Source organism: Phyllopteryx taeniolatus, chromosome 14 (genome assembly GCF_024500385.1).
Source record: "Phyllopteryx taeniolatus isolate TA_2022b chromosome 14, UOR_Ptae_1.2, whole genome shotgun sequence".
Lineage (NCBI taxonomy): Eukaryota > Metazoa > Chordata > Actinopteri > Syngnathiformes > Syngnathidae > Phyllopteryx > Phyllopteryx taeniolatus.
This window is the reverse complement of record NC_084515.1, coordinates 13,654,662-13,677,714: the sequence shown is the minus strand read 5'-3', so window position 1 is coordinate 13,677,714 and position 23,053 is coordinate 13,654,662. Positions and strand designations below refer to the sequence as shown.

Here is a 23,053-nt window from a genome sequence, read left to right as displayed (position 1 = left end):
AATTGGTGGTCACCTTTTTGGAGATGTCTCTGAGATCTCATCATGGTGAGAGCACAAGCAATATTTTGGTCTCCCGGGTCGCTGGAGTCGCAGCGACTAACTCTACAAGCAGCAGCGCGACTCAGCAGTCGTGGCAACGTCTCGGCCAGTGAGAGAGGCCATTAAGTAGTCGGCCAGTCATCCAGACGCATTCTGAAACAAAATAGCCTCCCTCTAGGTGCCAGTCCCACTAGAAATGTAAATTCACTGGGGCTTATCCCTCTGCATGGTTACAATTGTAGCAGTCTTTTCGATCAAAGGGGAAGCGTTTTCAGCCACAAAGTAGTGGCTTTTGATTCAAACTTAGTGGATATCCATGATGATGGATGACTGAGAATCTATACAAGACATTCACAATATTGACTATTGCATGGTTTCCATTAAGTGGTGCTGTTGGTTTTTCGGTCAGCCCGGCTCATGTTTTGGTGGTTTTCCTGTATAAAGGGCCTCAGGGCCTTTCTACAAAGATAAAAGATTTAACTCGATACGATATTATCACAGTACCTTGCCAACGACATTGATAGGATCACAATACTGTGATTGCGTGACAATCAATATTGTGAGAAAAAACAATTTAAGCTCACAATATGTTGTCAAGAGACTTTGCGAGCAATATTGATAGCATTACAATGCGGCAATTGTGCAATATCAATAAATAGGAAGAAAAAAAATAAGTCACGATACAATATCATGATACTTTGCAAATTTTATCGATAGTGTCACGATACAGTGATAGTGCAACAAATATATAGGACATCTATTTTTCTTTAGACATTTGAGATGCATTTCAGGCATCCTTGACTGATTCCCATCACTTGTGTCGCACTGCAGGCTTGACGATGGGTTGCGTCCGGAGCAAAGAGGACAAAGGCCCGGCACTGAAGTACCGGCCGGATAACGCCAGCAACACTCCGGTCAACACCCACTTGGGCCACTACGGTCCCGAGCCCACGCTGATGGGTCAGTCGCCGGCGGTGAAGACGCTCAACAGCAGCTACAACAGCCACGCCTCCGGGCTCACCCCATTTGGTGGCGCGTCGTCCGCCATGACACCTTTTGGCGGCGCATCCACCTCCTTCACGTCCGTGGCTGTGAGCAGTCCCTTCCCTGGTGTCATCACAGGTTGGAGGCTATTGTATATTTTTGATTTTTTGATTTGTTATGTTTTTTGTTGTGTTTTACGTTCAGCTGTGGATGTTTTTCCTGCTGAGTTGAGTTCAAAAATTCAAATTGAGACGCTTCAAATGTGTAGTAACAGTGACTGCAACAGAGCGCAAGTTAAACATTTGCGGTGTATAAAAAGCAGATGTTAGCCAAGGACCATAGCCAAATAATGAAACAAAAATAAATATATGACATGGGAAGCAACGTGGCCTCCAAAGAAAATCGTCCTCCGTCTGTGCAATGCTGCTTCTTATAGTCTCTGTCGTTGAACTTAATGTTGATTTGATAGGCTCTCCCGGCATCGTGAGTGATAAACACAAACGCACACACGCACACTGCTCACTCTTGTCTCAATGAGGATAATGTGACCTGAGGGAATGCCGCTGATCTAATCCTACCCGCTCAATTTCCTCCTGAAGATAAACATATCTGAGTCTGCTTCACACTATGTCCGAGAAGCTGACTCTTAATCAATTACACAGGTCATGTGACTTGAAGTGGGCCAACAAAATTATCCTTTTTAATTTTTTTTAAATTTTTTATTTTTTTTTAAAGTTTGTATGCAAGTCTTCTCGCCTACAGATTCCATGTCTCAGTGAATAAAACATGATAACCAAGAGTTTTCTTTTTGTTTTGTTTTTTCCATTTGCTGACATTTTGTGCATATTTTTTCTATTCCACTGTACAATTCGGTATGGATATGGACATAAAAGAATTGTGCAATTTTATTTTTTTGCAGAGTTTTTGTGTAAATTCTTTGTGAATAACATGACAAATTTCTGTCACGCTGGTTTCTTTCAGATAATCTAGGATTTAAATTTTGTTTCCTTTACCTTTTGTACATTTGTTCGTATAGAATTTTAAAAACACTTCAGTTACTAGAGTATTCCAATTGTACTGTACATTTTGTGCAGACCCGGAGAATGAAACATTTATGTTTATTGTTTTCAAAGAATTTTTCTCTGTAAATAAATTATGTTAAGGTGTACAATGTGTATTTGGATCAGGATATAATTTTTTTTTCACTGAATAACAAACTTTGTGTCACATTGTAAAATTTGGGGCTGATCCAGTCATTGATTGCGCTCTGTTTAATGAAATATAGCAACCCTGGAAGCTGTGTTAATGATTACGATCATCGGTTGATCTCTGTCTTGCCTTTAGGCGGCGTCACATTCTTCGTGGCGCTGTATGACTACGAAGCGAGAACGTCGGACGATCTGTCGTTCAAAAAAGGCGATCGCTTTCAAATTATCAACAACACGTGAGTGTCGTCACTTATTTATTTATTTATTTTTTACCCAGACGTGCTCCCCTGCTGTGTGGATGTGTGTCTGTGTGTGTATTTAATCCCTTTTTCTTTCGGGTTTGCTATTAAAGTTGAAATCTGTCTGGGTTAATGGGCTCCTCTGACTGGGCCATCTGTTGTCATCACTTTCATGTTCAACTCTGCACTGTTGAATGCATACTGAGTGTTGGATTGGCAGTTGTTCTTATTCACAGCCGTCAAGTTGTTTGACATGCTTGTTTGCATTGTAAATCCCACCGAAGCCCTCCTCTCCTTCTAGGGAAGGCGACTGGTGGGAGGCTCGTTCCATCAACACGGGACAGAAGGGTTACATCCCCAGCAACTACGTGGCCCCCGCCGACTCCATACAAGCTGAAGAGTGAGAACGCCTTGCTAGCCACCGTGTCGTCTCTCCGTCTTCTCCTCCCTGCCATTTTCAAGGCATTCCTCCACACGCTCAGTCTGAGAAATGCTTTTTCGTGGTCACACTGTGACAGCCCATCATGTACTCGTGCTGAGGCTAAACAGTAGTGCCCTGTGTTGCGATTACAAGTTGGTAGAAATCCCATTGCTGGTCATCATGTGTCACATACATTATGTGTACAGTATTTGTAAAACCTTGCCCGGTTATTGTATCCTATCTTAGGAAACTGCTAGTTTTTTTTCTGTGCAGAACCATCAAGTGAGTTTCACAATACGATGACATTGGGATACAATGCCAGTTATGCAATAGCACCACGACAACTATTGCACAGTAACCAGTACATTGGAAAGAAAAATGTTACTCGCTATGCATGTTATCAGAATACAGTGATTGTGTGATAATCCATATATTAGAAGAAAACAGTGTAACAGATGAGCCGATATCATAGTACGGCGTTTGCACGAAATGCATAGATTGGATGACAACTGAGCAGCTCACCAAATTATGTCATCACATAACACCAATTGCACCATAATTGGTTGAAGTAACTCAATACTTTGCCAGCAATATTGATAGTATCACAATACAGCGATCGCGCAATAATCCATATTCTGGTAAAAAAAACAACAACCTAGCTACCTATGGTACTAGCTATGTTATCACCATACAGAGATTGCGATAATCAACATATCGGAAGACAAAAATGACTCAATACGTTAACATTTTGTTTTTTTTAATACAACCCCAATTCCAAAGAGGTTGGGACGTTGTGTTAAACATCAATAAAAACAGAATACAATGATTTGCAAATCATGTTGAACCTATATATTTAATTGAATACACTACAAGGACAAGATATTTAATGTTCTCACTGATAAACTATTGGGTATGTAAGGAGCTTCCCTGAATTGCTCAGTCATTCACAAGCAAAGATGGGGCGAAGTTCACCTCTTTGTGAACAAGTGTGTGAGAAAGTAGTCGAACAGTTTAAGGACAATGTTCCTCAACGTACAATTGCAAGGAATTTAGGGATTTCATCATCTACGGTCCAAAGGTTCAGAGAATCTGGAGCGATCACTGCATGTAAGCGGCAAGGCCGAAAACCAACATTGAATGCCCGTGACCTTCGATCCCTCAGGCGGCACTACATCAAAAACCGACATCAATGTGTAAAGGATATCACCACATGGGCTCAGGAACACTGTCAGTAAATACAGTTCGGCGCTACATCCGTGTGGAGTCCGCCTGCGTGGAGTTTGCATGTTTGCCCCGTGCCTGCGTGGGTTTTCTCCAGGCACTCCGGGTTCTCCCACATCCCAAAAACATGCATAAATTGGAGACTCTAAATTGCCCGTAGGTGTGAGTGTGAATGGTTGTTTGTTTCTATGTGCCCTGCGATTGGCTGGAAACCAGTTCAGGGTGTACCCCGCCTCCTGCCCGATGATAGCTGGGATGGGCTCCAGCACGCCCGCGACCCTAGTGAGGAGAAGCGGCTCAGAAAATGGATGGATGGATGGATGTTAAAAGAAAAGGTGTTGCAACACAGTTGTAAACATGACCCAGTCCCAAGTTTTTTGGAATGTGTTGCGGCCATAAAATTCTAAGTTAATGATTAATTGCTAAAAACAATAAAGTTTATCAGTTTGAACATTACATATCTTGTCTTTGTAGTGTATTCAATTAAATATAGGCTGAACATGATTTGCAAATAATTGTATTCTGTTTTTATTTATGTTTAACACAATGTCCCAACTCCATTGCAATTGGGGTTGTACATTGTTATATATGAATTTATTGTCCCACCCCTAGTCATATTTTATTCACAACGTATGCATGGTTTCATAACAGTACTTGACAAACCAAAATTGACCAAATTAGTCCTTATTCAGTTTTGCGAAATGCATGATATTCTTTATAAAATGTATGAAAGGCTACCAAACGTTTAATTTACCAACTTTCTCATGTGGGTAGAGGTAACAACTATCTATGACATCTGTAAGAAGGAGTGTATTGTGGCCCTTTAGAAGTATGATTTGTTTTACTTTTATGTTATATTTATATGTTAAAATATACTAGACATGACTGAACTGATATAAAAACAAGCTTGTGTGTACACAAAATTGTACACCCTTCTAATTACATATTTCAAAAGCTCAGACCTCAGGCAACTGTTTTTTCCACAGATGGTATTTTGGCAAAATGGGCCGCAAAGACGCAGAAAGGCTTTTATTAATTCCAGGCAACCAGCGAGGTACTTTCTTGGCACGAGAGAGTGAGACAACCAAAGGTACGTTTTTTTGTTTTTTCCTTGTGGGGGGGGGGGGGGAATGCATGTTAAGGGTGTGTGTGTGTGTGTGAATTATTATACAATATGTGAACTTAAACGTAAGCATTTTGTGAATGTTTTGTTTAAAAGGTGCCTACTCTCTATCTATCCGTGACTGGGATGAAGTCAAGGGAGACAATGTGAAACACTACAAAATCCGAAAGCTGGACAATGGGGGTTATTACATCACAACTCGGGCACAATTTGAGATGCTACAGAAGCTGGTGAAACACTACACAGGTATGCAACATCTGATGACAGCGAGCATTTAGGCAGAGTTTTGTTTACTCCTCAATGTTACACTAACTGTACAGCAGTCTCTTACTTTAATCAGGCGTTAATGCTGTGCTTGTATAGCAAGTGAATCATTCAGCTGCAGATATGCTGCTGGCGTATACATATATTAAATCTTGCTTTTCAAAGGATTTATTTTTTCCCCTCCTGTGATGCCTGAAAGCCCCGCTAATTTCCAAATCAGAAGACCTTGAGTGAATGAAATTGACTACAAAATAGTTTTAACATTGGCCTCAAATGTTAATTGTGTGTGTGTTTTTTTTTAGGGCTCTCACGTTCTAATCTTTTTAGAAACGATTATCCTGTAGATATTTCGACAAAAGTAATCGCCGCCCAAAATAATGTATTATATATACATATATATATATATATATATATATTTTTTTTATTTTATTTTATTTTATTTATTTTTTTTTTTTTACTGACATGCATTTTGTTCTCATGAAGGCTGGGTTTCTATCCTTAAACTGCATATGTTGGTACTGAGTGTATGGTACAAACGTTACAGAATTTGAGACCTTTGCTAAACGGTTAGCATTCGCGGTTAGCATTAGCGCACTAGCAATTACCATTTTAGATTTAAAAAAAAAAAAAAAAAAAAACGCTAACTACCATTCAGCTCATTCATATGTCATGTTATATGTACATTAAACATCTAATAGTGTCCTAAAAATCAATTACAGACGCTCCTCTGTCGTTTTTGACAAAGTTTATCAGTGACTTTATTTTTTGGTCCCGGCGGAGCTTCGAGGCAGAAATTCTGCGTCGACCTATTTTTGAAGTCGACTTTGCAGTTATTCGTTTTTTTTTTTTGTTTTTTTTTCTTCTTCCCTCCTCAGCCCTAGTTTGTTTGCACCACACGGTGCTGAATTTTAATTTTGAGATTCACAAAATAGATTAAATAATAAAATAAAATTACATTGTCTTTGTTTTTTTTCTATCTATATATATATATTCTTAATCAATTTAGCTTTGCAATTTCGCAACCCATTCAAAATACTTATATTTAAATTTTTTGCACTTTAATTTATATCGCGATATATACCGTGACGGCATTCATTTTATACCGTGATAGGTCATCATTGCGATATTGATGAGCATTCAACATCACTGGTGCACACATGCTACAGCTCCTACTAACAGGACATATTTTTCTCCACCGTCTCTACCTTTGTATGCCCGCTCCTTTCCAGAACATGCCGACGGTTTGTGCTACAGGCTGACGACGGTATGCCCCACGGTGAAGCCGCAAACTCAGGGACTGGCCAAGGACGCATGGGAGATCCCCAGAGATTCCCTGCGACTGGAAGTCAAACTGGGCCAGGGCTGCTTTGGCGAGGTCTGGATGGGTAAGACAGCTTTGCATTGTGTTGGCATGCAATTACGGAGGTTTGATCACAAATGAGTAAAATGGGGCTTACAGCCGAAAACTAAGTGTCCACTTCATAGCTCATGTATATTTAACAGTGAGGAATGCTGATAGACTGCTTATAGAATGATTGATAAATGGAGCTCAGCAAAGAGCTGGCCTATTTATCGGGGAAAGCGCTGACGACTGCAGTCCGTTTAGTCTCAAAGGCACACACGAGCGCGTGTACGCCAATGGAAGGTCGTCCTCCTACGCTTCACTTCGTCAGCGTGCATCCTCCTCCCTCACTCCCTCATTAGGCCCGCAGCAAGCCTCGACCTGCAAGTGTGCAATCCCAGGAATTCCTCTGCAGTCTTTTCCTTTTTCTTCCTGATGCCCTCCCAATTATTCCCTTGGTGACTTCACTTATTTTTAATTCCCGCTATGTTAATCACTCCGCGTGACCTCCATTCCTCTGTGTCCTCACCACCTTGCAGTCGTTATAATGGTTGCCCTACTTTGTCCTTCTGCGTGTGAGATTCATTCATGGAGGTCGGCCCTCATGACGGAAGCACTAGCCCTCCCGACCAGGCTCATTGTATGTAAGCAGGGCGTGACTAAGTGGCTTTCGACCAGGAAGAACGAGATTATTTTGGTGACCAAGTTTACTGGCTGTTTGACAAATTATCACACATGATTTATAGTTTTATCTGGAACATGTACGTGTTTGGGGGGGGTCAGTTTATGATACTTGCGTAATTACTGTTGCACGATGCCTGGTGGCGGATATATTGTTCTCAACAAAAAACACGTATTTTTAAAACTCTTCAGGACAATGTTTGTTTTTATGTGGAAGATGTGCTCATAATGTTTGTGGTTGTTTGCCTTCCTTTTGTTTGTTTTGTTTGTTTGTTGTTAATTCAGGCACATGGAATGGTACCACCAAGGTGGCCATCAAGACTCTGAAGCCAGGCACTATGTCTCCGGAGGCGTTCCTACAGGAGGCCCAGATCATGAAGAAGCTGCGACACGACAAGCTGGTGCCTCTCTACGCCGTGGTGTCCGAAGAGCCTATCTACATCGTCACAGAGTTCATGGGCAAAGGTCAGTCCCCGACTGCGCTCCCAAACTCTGCCAAGGCAGAAGAGTACTGTCAGATAAGCTATCTTAGCCACTTAGCGTCACACTTTACACTGGAAACAGAGCCAATTGTTAAATCTGAGAGCTCTGTGCAGTCGCATTTGGCCGCCCAGTTGTTGCCAGACAGCATCCATAGGGCACAAGCAAGACTGCTACACAATCCAAAGACCAAGCTAACATATGTCAACCACGCCCTCTAGGCTGTTTGAATGGCAACATAGGGACTGAGAGTGTTGTGCCACTGAACAGGTATGAGTCAGCAAATGAATGGTGCTTGCGCAAAGCCACCACTGGCTGATATAACCACGTCTTCTTATTGTTAATTATTATTCTAAAATTGCCTTCTAACAGATGTCTTCCCAAATCTGTAGCGTTAATGCGCAAACCATGCGACACCCCTCCACAAAGTTGTGTGGAAAGTCATAATTGTTGAAACCAACACTAGCTGACACATAGCTTTCCTGCCTTACTCCCTTTTGGAAGTGATTATTCATGGTAATTAAGTCTTAAAGTATTAAGTGGAGACTTTCACGTGTTTCTTCAGCTGAAGAAGTGTTTCAAGGTGACATAAAATTCCAGCTAGTTCATTCCACCCGCGCCTCATGACTGATGTGCATAAAAGCTGTTTATCCTCCGCTACCTGTATATGAACTCTAGGAAAGTAAGTTACTTAGGCTGGATTACCACCGGCGGTCCAAGTACCCAATTCCAATCTAATACCTATATTTAGGGCTGTCACGATCAAATCTTTTTGGAATCCATTATCCGATAGATATTTAGTTGAATTTATTTATTATTATTTATTTTACGACTTATATGCATTTTATTCTCATTTCTGAGGGCTGGACTTCTATCCTTAAACTGCATATGTTGGTACTAAGTGTATGGTACAAACTGTACAGAATTTGAGGCAACAAAATCAGCCTTTGCTAAACAGTTAGCATTAGCGCGCTAGCGATGACCATTTTAGGTTAAAAAGAAATGCTAACGACCATTCAGCTCACTCATACATCATATTATATGTACATTACACATCTAATAGTGTCTTAAAAATCAATTATAGATGCTCCTCTGTCATTTTTGGTGAAGTTTTTCAGTGGCCCAACACTGCATCCATCTGCAATAAATGACCATGTAAAACATTGGTTCTGGCAGCGCAAACATGGTTCTGTCAAGAACATTTATTTATTTTTTTGGTCCTTACTTAGCCAACTTATTAATTTTTCCCCCCAGCCCTAGCTATATTTTCCCTATTTTTCATGTAGATTTTAAGTGACACACATCCAGTATGGCTGTGTTTACACTGACTGAACACATGAAACAAACCGCATGCGCACAAGCCCAGATTGCACAAATAACTGCACAAACGTCAACACCAGACAGTGAGAACACCGAAGTAAACTAATGCATTAACCGGGTGAACCCCTGCTATTTGCAGGGGATCGAAACCGTGCCCTGCCGAGAAAATCGAAAATCTGTAAGTAATTGACGACCTCCCCAAAAAGATTGGTGTATTTTGATCAAACTCGCATTGTTGTGGTATATCTGATCCGCCCATTGACGCTGCACTTGGATTGGCAGATGTCCAATACGTATCAGATTTGTACATAATTTTAGAATAGGCCTGATATCCGATTCCTTGCAGGTTTTTTGCTCTTTACGCCGCCATGACTCATATGCCAATCGTGCCACTTAAGAACAAACATTAGAATGATCACTTAAACCATGCAGTGTACATTAAGCCTTAGCAAATGAATGGCACCACTTGCTAATTTCGTATATCATTTTTTTTTTTTTAATGTTCCTCCTCCAAATTCTTTCAGGGAGTCTGCTGGACTTCTTGAAGGAGGGAGATGGCAAATACCTGAAGCTGCCCCAGCTGGTGGACATGGCCGCACAGGTAGGATGCAAAGACAGGCCTCTGCTTGTTAAAATTTAAAGCAATACGTGTGACAACAAAGGTTGGGAGTCAGGCTGACACAAGTGCCCCTGGCATGGTTCTCCATTCAGGTTTTCAAATTTATTTAATATCCAACTTGACATCTCTCTTGGCTTCCTGCCGCCGCCCCGTGTGTCTTCCCTCATCTTTCAACACTTCGCTGCCTGTAGCGCCTAAGCGCTCCTCATCACAGAGCCACTTAAAGTCCCAGAACGCCTCCAACACGTGCTGCGATTTGCTTTCACTTTGCCCCGCCACACTCGTCCCTCGCTCGGCCAGGTGGAAATTGAAAACGAAGCTCGAGGGAGCCGCATAGCGATCGCCTCCGAGGGAGTTGGCAGACAAAAGATGTTTTGGATTATTTGGAAATGAGCAAGCCTGCATGAACATGATTAGCCCTAATACCTTGTACAGTCAAACCTCTAATGTCAAACACAATGCTGGTCGGGTTTTGAAACAATTTCTCACATAGGAAGTAATGGGAACGCTTGCCACCTGTAAACCTTTATTATCTATACAGGCAATGTTTTAGGTAGCATTTAACCAACAAAACACTCATTCTTAACTTACATTTTTCTTTATTATTTAATCATTTATTTATTGTTGTGATGATGCAAGTCCCTTTTAAACATCACAAAATATCTCGTGTAATTTTTCAAAAAGCCTGTATTTGGCAGATATTTCATTGCATACATTTGTTGTTTGTTTTTGTTTTGCGTTATTCCGTACCCTGTTGTAAAGCTGTTTGACAACATTTCGTTTTCCTTTCTTTTACTTATTCGTAACTTATTACTTTCAGATCTCTGGGATGTTCATGCAGCAATTTGTTTTTTGCGCACTTTCCTGCACTTTCAATTTGAAATAATGTTCTTTTTTTTTTTAAATAAAGGCAAGAAAATGAAAAATGTTTTTTTTATCCGACGTGATTCACTGTTCATGAATTAACCTTATTAGCGCTTTTTTTTTTTTGTATAGAAACTATGTTTGGCACTTTGCTGACTTATTCAGCTATTCGCAGCTCTCACCGTATTTTGTGCTTTCTCCATGAGGGACTAGAATACCACAAGATGCTGCCGAAGCCCTGGCTAATAGGAAAGTAGTATTTGGTGTCAAAGAAGTACAGTGAACCCCATTATTCACGGGGGAGAGGGACTGACTTCTGCCACAAATAGCAAAAATCCACGAATTGGAGGTCAAATTAGGAATTGCACGACCTGGAGCAGCCTCCGCCTACATCGTTTATCTTCCTTGTTGCAGATTGCGGATGGCATGGCCTTCATCGAGCGGATGAACTACATCCACAGGGACCTGCGAGCCGCCAACATCCTGGTTGCCGACAACCTGGTGTGCAAGATAGCCGACTTCGGCCTGGCGCGGCTCATCGAGGACAACGAGTACACGGCCAGGCAAGGTACGGTCTCTCGCCAGCTCATCATAGAGGGCGCCCCCCAAAAATGGTAACATTCATAACCACTATCACAGTTTCAAACTTTCTTCCTTGTCATTCCAGGTGCTAAATTCCCCATCAAGTGGACAGCGCCGGAAGCAGCTCTATACGGCCGCTTCACTATCAAGTCAGACGTGTGGTCGTTTGGTATACTACTGACTGAACTGGTCACCAAAGGCAGAGTGCCCTATCCAGGTGAGAATTTCGCCCCTTTCACACATACAATAGATGCCCAAAAGTGCCGGCTTTACAGACTGTGTAAAAGGGACTTGACATCTGCCAAGTTATTTCTACATGCAACTTTCTGGTTTCAGTTTTTTGATTATTTTACTTAATTTTGTGTGTATTTAATTTAAGTTTCACTTGAATTTTTTTTAAGATGGGTAGTTATTTTAACTACCTGCATATGACATTTTGGTGACAAAATGCCAATTCACATTAGAATTGGAAAATAAAAATGTGATTTTTTTATTTTTGAAGGAAAATTTAATAACATGTTTTTTTTTAATTTAAATTCAATTTCTTTTGAAGATGATAGCTAATTTAACTATTGCTCATAAACTTTTGGTGACATTACACATTATTAATGGCATGATTTTGACTTGATTGTAACCATTTAAAAAAAATATATTATTTTATAAAATGCATTTAATATATTTACTATTATTCATTAAAATTTACAATGTGTTTATCAATTATTTAATAATTTTGTTGAAGATGGGTAATTATTTTAACTCTTTGCACATGGATGTTTGGTGACAACACAATTGGAAAAAAAAACTATAAATCTAAAAAAATATATAAATGTACAAAAAGATACATTAATTTAAAAAATGATTTAAAATAATCTATATAATTAAAAGATATTTTCAAACTTCATTTTATCTCTTCTTTTAAACATATTTTGAACAAATCTTATCCAATTAGAATAAAAATGTCAATGTTTATGCAGGGTAAAAAAAACAAAAACAAAAAAACACGAATGCCAAACCAAGTTACAATCAAATCATTTAACATGCTCAGGCGTGTATATATAGTATATACCTGTTAAATCTCATTAGATTAGCTTGGGTATAATAGGGTATATCCGCACCCACTTCCGCATTCAGCAAAACGGGTCGAAGCACTTCCTCCCGGCTCGGGCGAATGGCGACAGGAACCGTGACAAAGCAGCCGTAGAAACTTGAAACCAGTGTGTTCCACTAACATGTGTATGTGTTCACTGTGATGGATAAAATGCAGAGAACAAATTTCGTGTGCATGCATGCATGTTCATGACAATAAAAGGTGATTCTTCTTCTTCTTCTTCTAAACATCTACAATGTCGTTTGTTTAACACAAGATGTCCCCGCAGAGCTACCAAAGATGACAATAGTCGGTGTTTCGCCTTTGTTGTTGTTTATGTATCATATTTTTATAAATGAAGGCTATAGATGTATTGAACTTTTTTCCGAAGATGCCAGCACTAAATAAAACACAATGTTATGAAGTTCGGTTTCAAACTGGCATGTCATCAAATCTTAGTCATGCTCATTAGCTCAGCATACACAGGAAGTCCGCTAACCTGTTTTCCGCGTCTAGTCACGTGATGTTCCTTTTGTACCGGATTGTTTGTGCTTACTAAATTTGATTTCCATCCAGAATACATCTGGCACTAGGATGAAATTTTACCAATTGATTTACTTCAACAATTCTTGATGTGGCTTAGTACTGTTGAAAATGTTTTTTTGAGTGTCTGAGGACGGCACCGCAGCTTGCACTGATCACAGACCCGCCATATGGCCGACCTGATCGCCATCTGTCTCCTGTAGCCTTCCCAGATCCACAGCGGGGGGAAAAAAAACCTACAATGTAATTAATTCAACTTCATCTGGAGGGACTTCTCTTCCTTTCTATAGTCATGTTGACACAGCTGCATGAAAAGCGATGATTTTTGTTGTTGTTGTTCCTTCATTTATATACTGTAGTATCTGATTCACAATTCGACACCGCTAACCGTATTTGTCTCGTTCCCGCTTCCCCGTGGTGTGAGATAATGGGGACCCCCTTCCCACAGGGCCATATGACAAATCCACTGTCATCTGACTCCTAACCTCTCAATGAGTCCCAGTCCTTGGAAGACTCTTATGTCACACATGGGTCATTATAGCAAAAAAAACAAAAATAATTTAACGCTTTGAGGAAAGCGTTAATTTTTTTTTTTTTTTATAGAACATGAAGATGACAAATAGCACAAAGCAAAATGACTGCGAAAGGAAACATCAGTTTAATTTTATCCACAAAGTGTAGTTGACGTTAGCTACCGGTATGTTTCAAGTACGTCCCAGATCATTTATTTGTAACACATTTAATACATTCATGAAAAATATGCTGAATAAGGACACATTTCAAATGTATACAATACACATTAAGCCTTAGTAACTGTACAGGCAATGTTTGAAGTAGCATTTTCGCATGCTTAACTGTCATACAAGTGTAAAGGTTGAAAAGCTCTCGCCTTCATTTCTCTTCCAATTCCTCTCTTTGTAATATTCTAATATAGATACAGTAGCCAGGGCAATAATCTTTTTGACAATCATGCCATGTTTGTGGTTCAATTGGGGGGGGGGGGGGGGAGACTAGTAGGATATGTGGCGCCCCAAAATGTTGTTTCCTGATTAGGCAGTTATTCCATTGCAGCGGTTTGGTATATTTGTGCGAGGGTCAATCGCTTGGTGTGCGGCGGGCTTAAAATGAATATTTTCCCCTAAGATTTGGCATGGACAAAGAGGTTCCACTGTATATTGCATGGCATGCTGTAATGTAAACCCTCAATCCGATGGTGCTGTGGATTCCAGGTATGGTGAACCGAGAGGTTCTGGAGCAGGTGGAGCGCGGCTACCGCATGCCGTGTCCCCAGGGCTGCCCTGACTCGCTGCACGAAATGATGCGCCATTGCTGGAAGAAGGAGGCCGACGAGAGGCCCACCTTCGAGTACATCCAGTCCTTCCTGGAGGACTACTTCACAGCCACGGAGCCCCAGTACCAGCCGGGGGACAACCTGTAGACTCAGAAGAGCTCGTGTTGGTACAAAACAGACTGGCCACGACACTGTGATCAATACCGGAGTAGTGGGTCCTCATTTCACATTGGGGGCTATACTTGCAGGATGCAATGATGATTTTTACTGGTACTTTTTTAAACACAATGAAACCCCTATCCCCTTTCCTCCATTTTTTTTTTTTTATTCTGCAAAAATAATTCTTTGATATTGGGGAATCCAGATTTTATATGTACAGTAATTTGTTCTGAGTGTGTGTAGGCTGACAAGTTTATTTTTTTTTTGGTGGTAATTTTATTATTTTATTGTGAATGGAGCAGATGGGTCAGATGCAAGAATGTACAGGATGTCCAGGGAAAAAAAAGCTATTTTTGAAAGTATGAGGAGGTGGCTGAATGACCATTTTTGTATGTTTTTTTTTTTTCCATTATTATTATTCTAATGCTTCTTTGATGTGCTTTCAGACTTATTTTAATCATGCAAAAGTGCAAAAAAAAAAAAACTAAAAAGAAATGTTTAGGATGGACATTTCCTGTGACCACTGAGTTTATTTTTGTTTCATTACTGTCAGACTCAATATTTCAGTCCTTTTTTTCCATTTCATTGAGATATTTTAACCATGTCCAAGTGCAGGAAAGAAAGTAACGGTTTTTAATGTTTAGGATGGACATTTCCTGTGACCATGCAGTTTATTTTTGTTTTATTTCTGTCAAATATGCAACTTTTCATTTTCTTTCTCTTTCAAATCATTGAGTTATTTTAATCATGCCCAAGTGACAAAAACCCCTCTTTTTTTATGTTGAGGATGGACATTTCCCGTGACCAACGAGTTGTTTTTTTTCTGTCACTATTCCCACCATGTTTTTACATACTGTCACATCAGTGTGAAAAAGAGCTCTATTATGTTTAGAATATACATTTCTGCGACCGGAAGGTTTATTTTTTTTATTCATTTCAGTCATAGCTCTCATAAAAAAAAAAAACATTTCTTTTTTTTGACACTTTCCAATTGTTATTTTAATCATGCCTGAATGCAATTTTTTTAATGGACATTTCCTGTGACCAAGGAGTTAATTTTCTCAAATGGATCAGCCATTTTTTTTTTTACAGACTTTCACATCAGTGAGTCATGCCCTAGTACAAAAGTCATGTCTCTTTTTTTTTTTTTTTTTTTTAAATTGAGCTGGGCATTTCCTGTGACCAGGAATCAATATTTCAGTCAGTTTTTGACCAAGTTAAACATATACTACCATTTCCAAGACATTTGTGCCATGGAAGGATCGCACAATTCTGATTTATTTATCATGTTGGCACACATGTATACCTAAGCTTAAAGACAAATTGAAATTAATCAGTGACTAAAATGTATAATTGTCAGCCAGTTTCGCACAGAAATTGTCACTAACTTGATTACACTGTTATGCTTAATAGGATTTTGTTAGTGTTAAAACCACAGAATGACAACACCAAGTTGTTATTTTCAAACCTTTATTTTCCTCTAGCGATCCTTGTAGCTGTCTGTCCAGTGGTGCATGATGGGGAAAATAGCCGTTCAGACAAAGATGTGAACTTTTTATTGTTTTGAATTGAATTTCATTGTGTGTTTGGCTGTGGAGAACCTAATATGTGATTGTTCCCAAATTTAGGACTTGAACTAGAGATTGAGTGGGGAATAATGGTAACTAATAGAATTTTTGTACAGGAAAAAAAATAAAAGTTTTACTTGAAAAGTTGAATTGAGTTTGCTGTGCTGCAATCTTGGAGGTTTCTATTGTGAACATCAAAATGTAACATTTGGATATTGTGGAAACTGCATATTGTGTTTGACTATCTGTCAACAGGTAAAGTATTTCAATTCTGCAACTCTACGGAGCTCTGTGATTGGCTGTTCACTCATCCTCCTCGTTGTACCTGCAAAACAACAAATGTGAGTGCAACTCAAAAGTGTCGTTCCATATTCCTATCCATCATTCCCGTTACCTGATCATCTCCTTGTACTTGTCCAGGGCCTCCTGGGCCACATACTGGATGAAGGCCGGGTCCTGCAGTTCCAGCTCTCCCGGCACGGAGAAGACGAAAGGTGGAGAGTTGAGGATGTTCACCTCCACTTGGGTGTCCACCGCTGACAGGTTCTGGTCTTGGCTCTTTGGCACCACCTGGAGGGCAAGAAGGAACAATTGACTCTAGAGCTAGGCACTGGACACGTCATTAGGTACACTAATGACATCCAAAACAGGTATTTTGTCGAAGATTATTTTTTTTGGTCGTCTGGGTTTTGACCTAGATGACAGTGACAAGGTCATGCCAGACTACAGCAAATATCGTGAGACTTCAGCTACCGCTAAGCGAGTACCTGAAGTATTAACTGCAAAAAAGTGTAACAGTGGTTTGTTACAACTAAAACAATTTACTTGGTCTGACATAGGAAAGGGACTAGTTCGGCCCACCGAGCTTTAAAAGTCCGTTGTCAAGACTCTTATATGTGTTGTATTAAATTGGACGTTTTTCCTAAAACTGGTTCATTAAAATGTATTCATTAAAACCTTTTAAAAAAAATTCATTTAACATGTTTTATCTTATGAACTGGCAAATTAATTAAAATTCGTGTAATTATAAATGATGAAATTAAAACAAGCCCAGCCCAATACTGATAGCTGGGATCTATCTTTACCCGTCCATCCCTCGTTTTTAATTGTACAGTAGCTAACATTTTTACACACTGACAGGTATGTTAAAATGTCTGTACAATTAATAAAGGAGATGGAGAGAGGTATTTTAAAGGGGATTTTTTTCCTTTATATTTTTATATAGTTTTATTTGCGGGGCGCTAGGGACTAAGCCCTCCCTCAATTAGCGAAAATCTGCAAATAGTTGACGAACACTCAGAAAGGTTTGTAAGTGCCGATAGTTGCCACAAGGGAGGCGCAAAGCATTAATTTTACATTAGACGTGGCTTTGGCCTGAGCACAAAACAGCAATAACGGAGAATAGGTTCCCCCCAAAAAATCAGCAAATTTCCAAATGCCAAACCGCAAATATCACTGTGCAGTTGCTAACTTTTCCATGTAGTTTACTTAAATGAACTCAAATGACACCTCTGTGGGCACATTTGCGTTTAACTTTTATCAATGCATTTATGTTAATATATGCATGAATCGTCAGTGTAGCAGATGTTCAAGAATAACTTTCCTTCCCGTCTCCTCAGCTCACCCTGGTGATGCGGAAGATGTTTTGCGTGCCGGCCCGCGCCACCCAGCCGAACTCCGCGGCCATGTTGCCCAGCCAGCCCAGAGTCTCGTCGGCGTGGCGCCGCACGATGGACAGCACCTCGTCGTACTGTTCCCGGGACATGCCCAGCAGCTGCGAGACCTGCTCCAGCTCCACGTGCAGCTCCCTCACGCTGGGACACTCTGAAAAGAGGGAGGACGTCAGATGATGCTGTGAGGACGTCAGAGGATGAATGTGGAGGTGGGTGGGTGGGCGGGCGAGGCGGCGCTTTACCGGTCAGCAAGGCCCCCTGGCAGGCCTCGCACTGGTTCTGCAGCTGCCAGCACTCTGATGAATGCTTGCGCAGGTCTCGGCACAACTTCCTGTGATGCAGGAGGCGTGGGAACATTTTCTCTGCAATCCAACACACAGATGGATGTTATCTTTGGATATTGCATCCTTCCACTGTTTTAAAAAAACAAAAACAAAAGGAAATTGCTTGGTTCCTTGACCTCCATTTTCAGGGGGAAATATAAACCATAGTTTGCAATACTGTTGCATCATTTCACAAAACCTCAGATTTGTTGAAAATTGTGCAATCTGTGCATAATACCTTATCACAGTTATTGTATTTTAAGGCACAACACTTTAAGTCATAGGTACTTGAAACTTAGAAACATAGTATTGCACTTTAAAATTAAATACATTTATGAAGACCTAGGAATTATTACCATTCCATTTTCTACATGATCAGAGTAATTCTCAAAATTATCCTTTGTCCCTACCACCACAGTGTCTTACATAGTTTTTCACTTTCAAATTCTTCATTTGGGGTGTATTGTACCCCCTAGCGGGTCGGCTTTGGCTCGTGGGGCATATGTTTGACGCCCCTGGCCTATACCTTCTAATGGGGATGGAAGTCTTACACTTTTTAGATTATACAGTGGAACCTCGATTTAACGGACTAATCGTTCAGAGGGGATGTCCGTTAAATCCGATTGTCCGTTAAGCTGAAGCACATTTTTTCGCGACCTTAAAAACACACAGTACAGTAGAAAATTATTGGAAAAAAATATACCTTACCTCGCTGGTGCATGGAACGGGTGAATTTGAGTTCCAAAACTTCCAACTGGACACTATTTTCTGTCCGTTAAATCCCAAGTCCGTTAAATCAGGTCCATTAAAACAAGGTTCCACTGTACCTAGTGTCTCATTTCATTAACACTCACCTCTCTTCTTGTCCTCCGCATGCGCTTCGTTGAGGCCAACAAACGTCTGCGTCATCACTGCCCCAAACTCCTCCACCACGCTGTGGCCAAAGTCGAAGAAGGAGTCCAGCACATCCTCCAGGCCCACACCCTGCAGGAAGCCCGAGTCGTGAGCCGGGTCGTCTGGGTCCAGGGTGGCCCCCGGAACCGGCGGCCCACTCAGGAGAGCCCTGCGGACAGCCTGGTCCAGCCCGTCGCTCATTCTGGAGGCCAGGGCCGCGCTGCTATTCACCAGCGTTCCCACCCTGCGGGTCAGGCGAGTGAAGGCATCCTGGATGCGGACCACCTCTGGGTCGGGGATATCCGGGTCCTGGTTTACCAGGACGTCGTCCGCTTCCACGGCCAGGTCGCTGAAGCTGAAGCGCCTTGATACACGGCGAAAGAAGTTCTCAACCTGTATGGTAGAAGAAGGAAAAACATTTTTGGGGGGGTAAGTTCATTCCAAATCTGTGTTTGTAAATAATGAATTCCTTAGTCACTGGTTCTGAACACTGAGTGTGGTCCTACTTTGGTCTGAAAGCCAGCAAAGCCTCTGCGGCAGGTGTTGGTGAAGAAGGTTTTACACACATCCTCCAAACAGGGTCTGCACTCATCCCACTCCGACTGTAAGGAGACCCTGCACTCCTCCTCGGCCTCCCGCAGCTTCTCCGTCACGTCCTGAGCCAGTTGCACCGCTCCCTGGTGGAAGAGAGGAACAATGTTTTTGTTTCGCACTCAGCCTCTTTCAGTTCTCCAAGGCGCTTCTTTTCAAACTGGGGTCACCGGAACCCCGGGAGTTCGCGAGCTGTAACTTAGGGGCCCGAAAATCATTTTTAATAAGTTATGTCCTGTTATTTAAATAAGTGTACACAGTGTTCCCCTGCTATTGTGAAAACCCATGGGTAATTTATTTCAAATTAAGCTCCTCAACTCACTTAGCATTTTTCCTTGACACCAAGATGCCACAGGATGGTGGTAAAGCTCTACTTTTGTGTAAATGAAGCTCTTCAACTCACATCAACATAGTTCTTTGGCACCAAGATTTCAAAAGATGGTGGCAAAGCACTAATTTTGTCTAAATGAAGCTCCTCAACTGACTTCAACATAGTTACTTGGCGCCAAGATGCGACAAAACAGCCAATAAGGTATTTGCGGGGAACCACTGAACCGACGTATGGAAACCGGCGCAGCAATAAATCAAACCTAGTAAACTTAGCTTTGCGTCGGTTAAAAGCTCTAATATAATTGTGACAAATTATCACATAAATCTGACATACTTGTATAGTCATATTTTTAAGAACAAAATGCATATTATTGGAGGAACAAAATCCTTTTTTTCAAGAAAAAAATACATTGTTTTTTGTAGTCCTACTTTTTTGAAAGTTGCTTCTCCCAGAATAGAGTTGTGTTTTGGAAATTAATTTCTTAAAAGATAACGTTCTTCCTTTGTTAAACTTTAATATCACTCTATTAGGACCAGATTCTCATGAGATTACGGCCTTTCATCCGCACAAAATACGTCTTTGTTCTTGTAAAGTTTGTGACTTTTTTTTTTTCCATAACATTACAATTTTTGCATCTCTACAAATTTAATTTGCTCTCTTTTTTTTGTTTTGTTGTTGTTGAAAAGAGGCAACTATTTAAGTGCTTTGATGGGTACATGTGGTTATGTTTAATTGGCGTTAGGATTATGAGGGGTGCTTGTAAAAATATGTCCTCCATATAGGTTCCCTGGATCCAAAAAGATTCCACCCAACTGTTCTCGCACAGTTATCCAATTTCACTTCATTTTGTTTAACATTAATATTTATTTTCTAAAAATAAAATCTGTTTTCATCTATCTATGCCAGCAACATATCGTGACAGGCCGAACATTTAAATGCTGGTCCACTAGATGGCAGACGGTACGATTAACATGCGCATCCATCTGTTGCATAACAAAATAATAGCTTTGTGTTCAATAAACAAGGTCAGATTTTTCACTTTTCACTAATTTTGTGAATAAACTGAGACGAGATCATCATTATTTCAGTAAATATGTATACTTTCTGTGACATTTTCATTTGCTGCGAGATTTTTCTAATGCAAAACATGTACTTTGCTTCAACAGAGGTTTGGGAAACATCGCTGCAATGGTGCGAAGCGAACCTTTTTCTTGTCGCCGCTGTGCAATAGAGACTTGATGAGGTGCTCGTGCTTGCGCTCGTTCCTCCACATCACCTCCCTCATCTGCCCCACGCCGTACAAGGCCCGCTTCACCTCCTCGCCCACGGCCTTCTCGCCGGCCCTGGACAGCTCTGACGAGCACAACCAAAATCCGATCAGTCTACATTTGTGGGTAAGTTATGTGCAACATGCCCCCCGCCCCCCCTCTCCACCGTCTTTCCAATAATGCAATTTTTTTAAACTGCTTGTATACAAATAGTATGCAACATCCATGCTGTCATGTCAAAGCCCAAAAGTAAACAGAACTACATTGAGTGTTGTTCAGATCCACAGATTCACGTTTGCTAAGAGCGTTGGCTTCGGATAAGCAGCACATACTTGACTGTGTGTAACAAGTCACCTTTTAAAGCATCCTCTGAGGCGTTTCTGTCCTCCGAGGCACCGCTGATAAGCAGGCCCACTGATGCCAGCACAGCCAGACCCAGCGCAACCTTCATTTCTTTGCTTTTGGCCTCGGGTATGGAAGGGGTAACAGGTCTGGCAAAAACACACATACGACGCACAAATAGAAATTTTCCATCTATGTATTTCGATCCAAAAAAAGAGAATAGGATTTCAGTTTCTGGCCAAATTTCAACACTTGAGGGCGCTGAAGTATGAGGATTTAAAAAAAAAAAAAAAAAACATCCATCAACAGGAAAATAGGATTGATACAATTACAGTATTTGTTAAATTATTTAGATTCTATTTTAATATTCATTAATCATTCATTACCTATGCATATAATAATACATTATTTAATTTTTCATTATTTCATGAATTATAGTTTCCTCACTTTATAATGAATACAAATGCTATATGCTATTTTCATTATTGACATTTTATTATAATTAAATTAATAGGACATTTTCGACAACATAGTTATTTGCATGTATATCATTGTTTGATGATGCTATTTTTTATTATTATTAGCATGTAAAATATTAAAATAAATCAAACAACACTTACATTTATCATAATGAAATGAATTGTACATAATAATCCATCCATTTTCCCTAGCGCTTATCCTGACTCAGCTGACTGTGGGCGAGAGGCAGGGGTACACCCTGAACTGGTCGCCAGCCAATCGCAGGGCACACATAGATTGTATTTTTATTGCACTCATTATAATACTTATCAATATTTAATTATTACCATCAACAGTTAAAAAAAATACCACTAGTATAATTGATCATTTTTATGATTTTATAATATATTATTCATCTTTGCTTTATTTTTTGGGCAAATATGGTAAATAATATGAGGCTCGCCCTGCATAAATGTTGCAGAAATACATACAGTACTTACATGAATGTAATTATTTAAATATAATAATGTATATTATATCATCAAAATGCATTTGATATTGTTTTCCCTTTTCCCTATTAATATTATTCCAATTATTTTATCACTTGGAAAAGTAATTATTTAAATATAATAATGTATATTATATCATCAAAATGCATTTGATATTGTTTTCCCTTTTCCCTATTAGTATTATTCCAATTATTTTATCACTTGGAAAAGTGTTTATGATAATCTGCCTTAGTTTCGAATGTATCTGTTAGTAGCCTCTTTTAAACAATGGTAGCTGAATAATATCCCCTTTTTAAAGCAACTTTTTTTTGTTAGCTGTTATAGAAATGCAACTGCAACACAAACAAGCATCTGGTAGGCTTTAATTAAAGCAATTTCTCAGGAAATGTCTCTTTTTCATTGTTGAGGATGACAAAGACGTGCCAATATGAGCAAACATAAATAATCAACTGGAAAAAAAATATGACTTACTGTACCAGCCTGTAGATCCTCTAACAATGTCAACAAGACGAACAAAACACTTTGTGTGGATTGTTTGGTGTGTGCCAGGTCTATTTGTGCTCTTTCCACATTGAGCGTGATCCTATTAGCGTCTTTGCTTGATGTCCATGCCCGTTAATCCCGTATT

The 23,053-nt window shown here is 40.1% G+C and overlaps 2 protein-coding genes across 2 annotated transcripts in view; one reads left to right on the top strand and one right to left on the bottom strand.

Annotated features, from left to right (window-relative positions):
- yes1 (YES proto-oncogene 1, Src family tyrosine kinase) overlaps nt 1–16,185 on the top strand; it is a 23,809-nt gene extending 7,624 nt beyond the window's left edge. The window contains exons 2-12 of the mRNA XM_061797924.1: nt 871–1,161; nt 2,368–2,467; nt 2,772–2,870; nt 5,099–5,202; nt 5,332–5,481; nt 6,729–6,884; nt 7,808–7,987; nt 9,847–9,923; nt 11,220–11,373; nt 11,473–11,604; nt 14,247–16,185. Of these exons, the coding sequence (XP_061653908.1) occupies nt 879–1,161; nt 2,368–2,467; nt 2,772–2,870; nt 5,099–5,202; nt 5,332–5,481; nt 6,729–6,884; nt 7,808–7,987; nt 9,847–9,923; nt 11,220–11,373; nt 11,473–11,604; nt 14,247–14,455 (1,644 nt within the window). The 5' untranslated portion in view covers nt 871–878 and the 3' untranslated portion in view covers nt 14,456–16,185. The remainder of the gene's footprint in view (nt 1–870; nt 1,162–2,367; nt 2,468–2,771; nt 2,871–5,098; nt 5,203–5,331; nt 5,482–6,728; nt 6,885–7,807; nt 7,988–9,846; nt 9,924–11,219; nt 11,374–11,472; nt 11,605–14,246) is intronic.
- Nucleotides 15,337–23,053, bottom strand: clul1 (clusterin-like 1 (retinal)). Its single transcript, XM_061797927.1, has 9 exons — nt 22,897–23,053; nt 21,470–21,606; nt 21,052–21,200; nt 19,432–19,602; nt 18,886–19,318; nt 17,951–18,070; nt 17,660–17,859; nt 16,430–16,605; nt 15,337–16,360 (listed from the first exon to the last, which is right to left on the bottom strand). The coding sequence occupies exons 2-9, from the start codon at nt 21,564–21,566 to the stop codon at nt 16,339–16,341; spliced, it is 1,368 nt and encodes a 455-aa protein (XP_061653911.1). The 5' UTR covers nt 21,567–21,606; nt 22,897–23,053; the 3' UTR covers nt 15,337–16,338.

Bases quoted from the DNA above. Each gene is read 5' to 3' on its own strand.
- clul1 (XM_061797927.1), bottom strand. From the start codon at position 21,566: ATGAAGGTTGCGCTGGGTCTGGCTGTGCTGGCATCAGTGGGCCTGCTT. The intron at 21,201-21,469 runs GTGACTTGTTAC...TGTGCTCGTCAG, and splicing joins CTCAGAGGATGCTTTAAAAG to AGCTGTCCAGGGCCGGCGAG. The intron at 19,603-21,051 runs GTTCGCTTCGCA...CTCTTCCACCAG, and splicing joins ACAGCGGCGACAAGAAAAAG to GGAGCGGTGCAACTGGCTCA.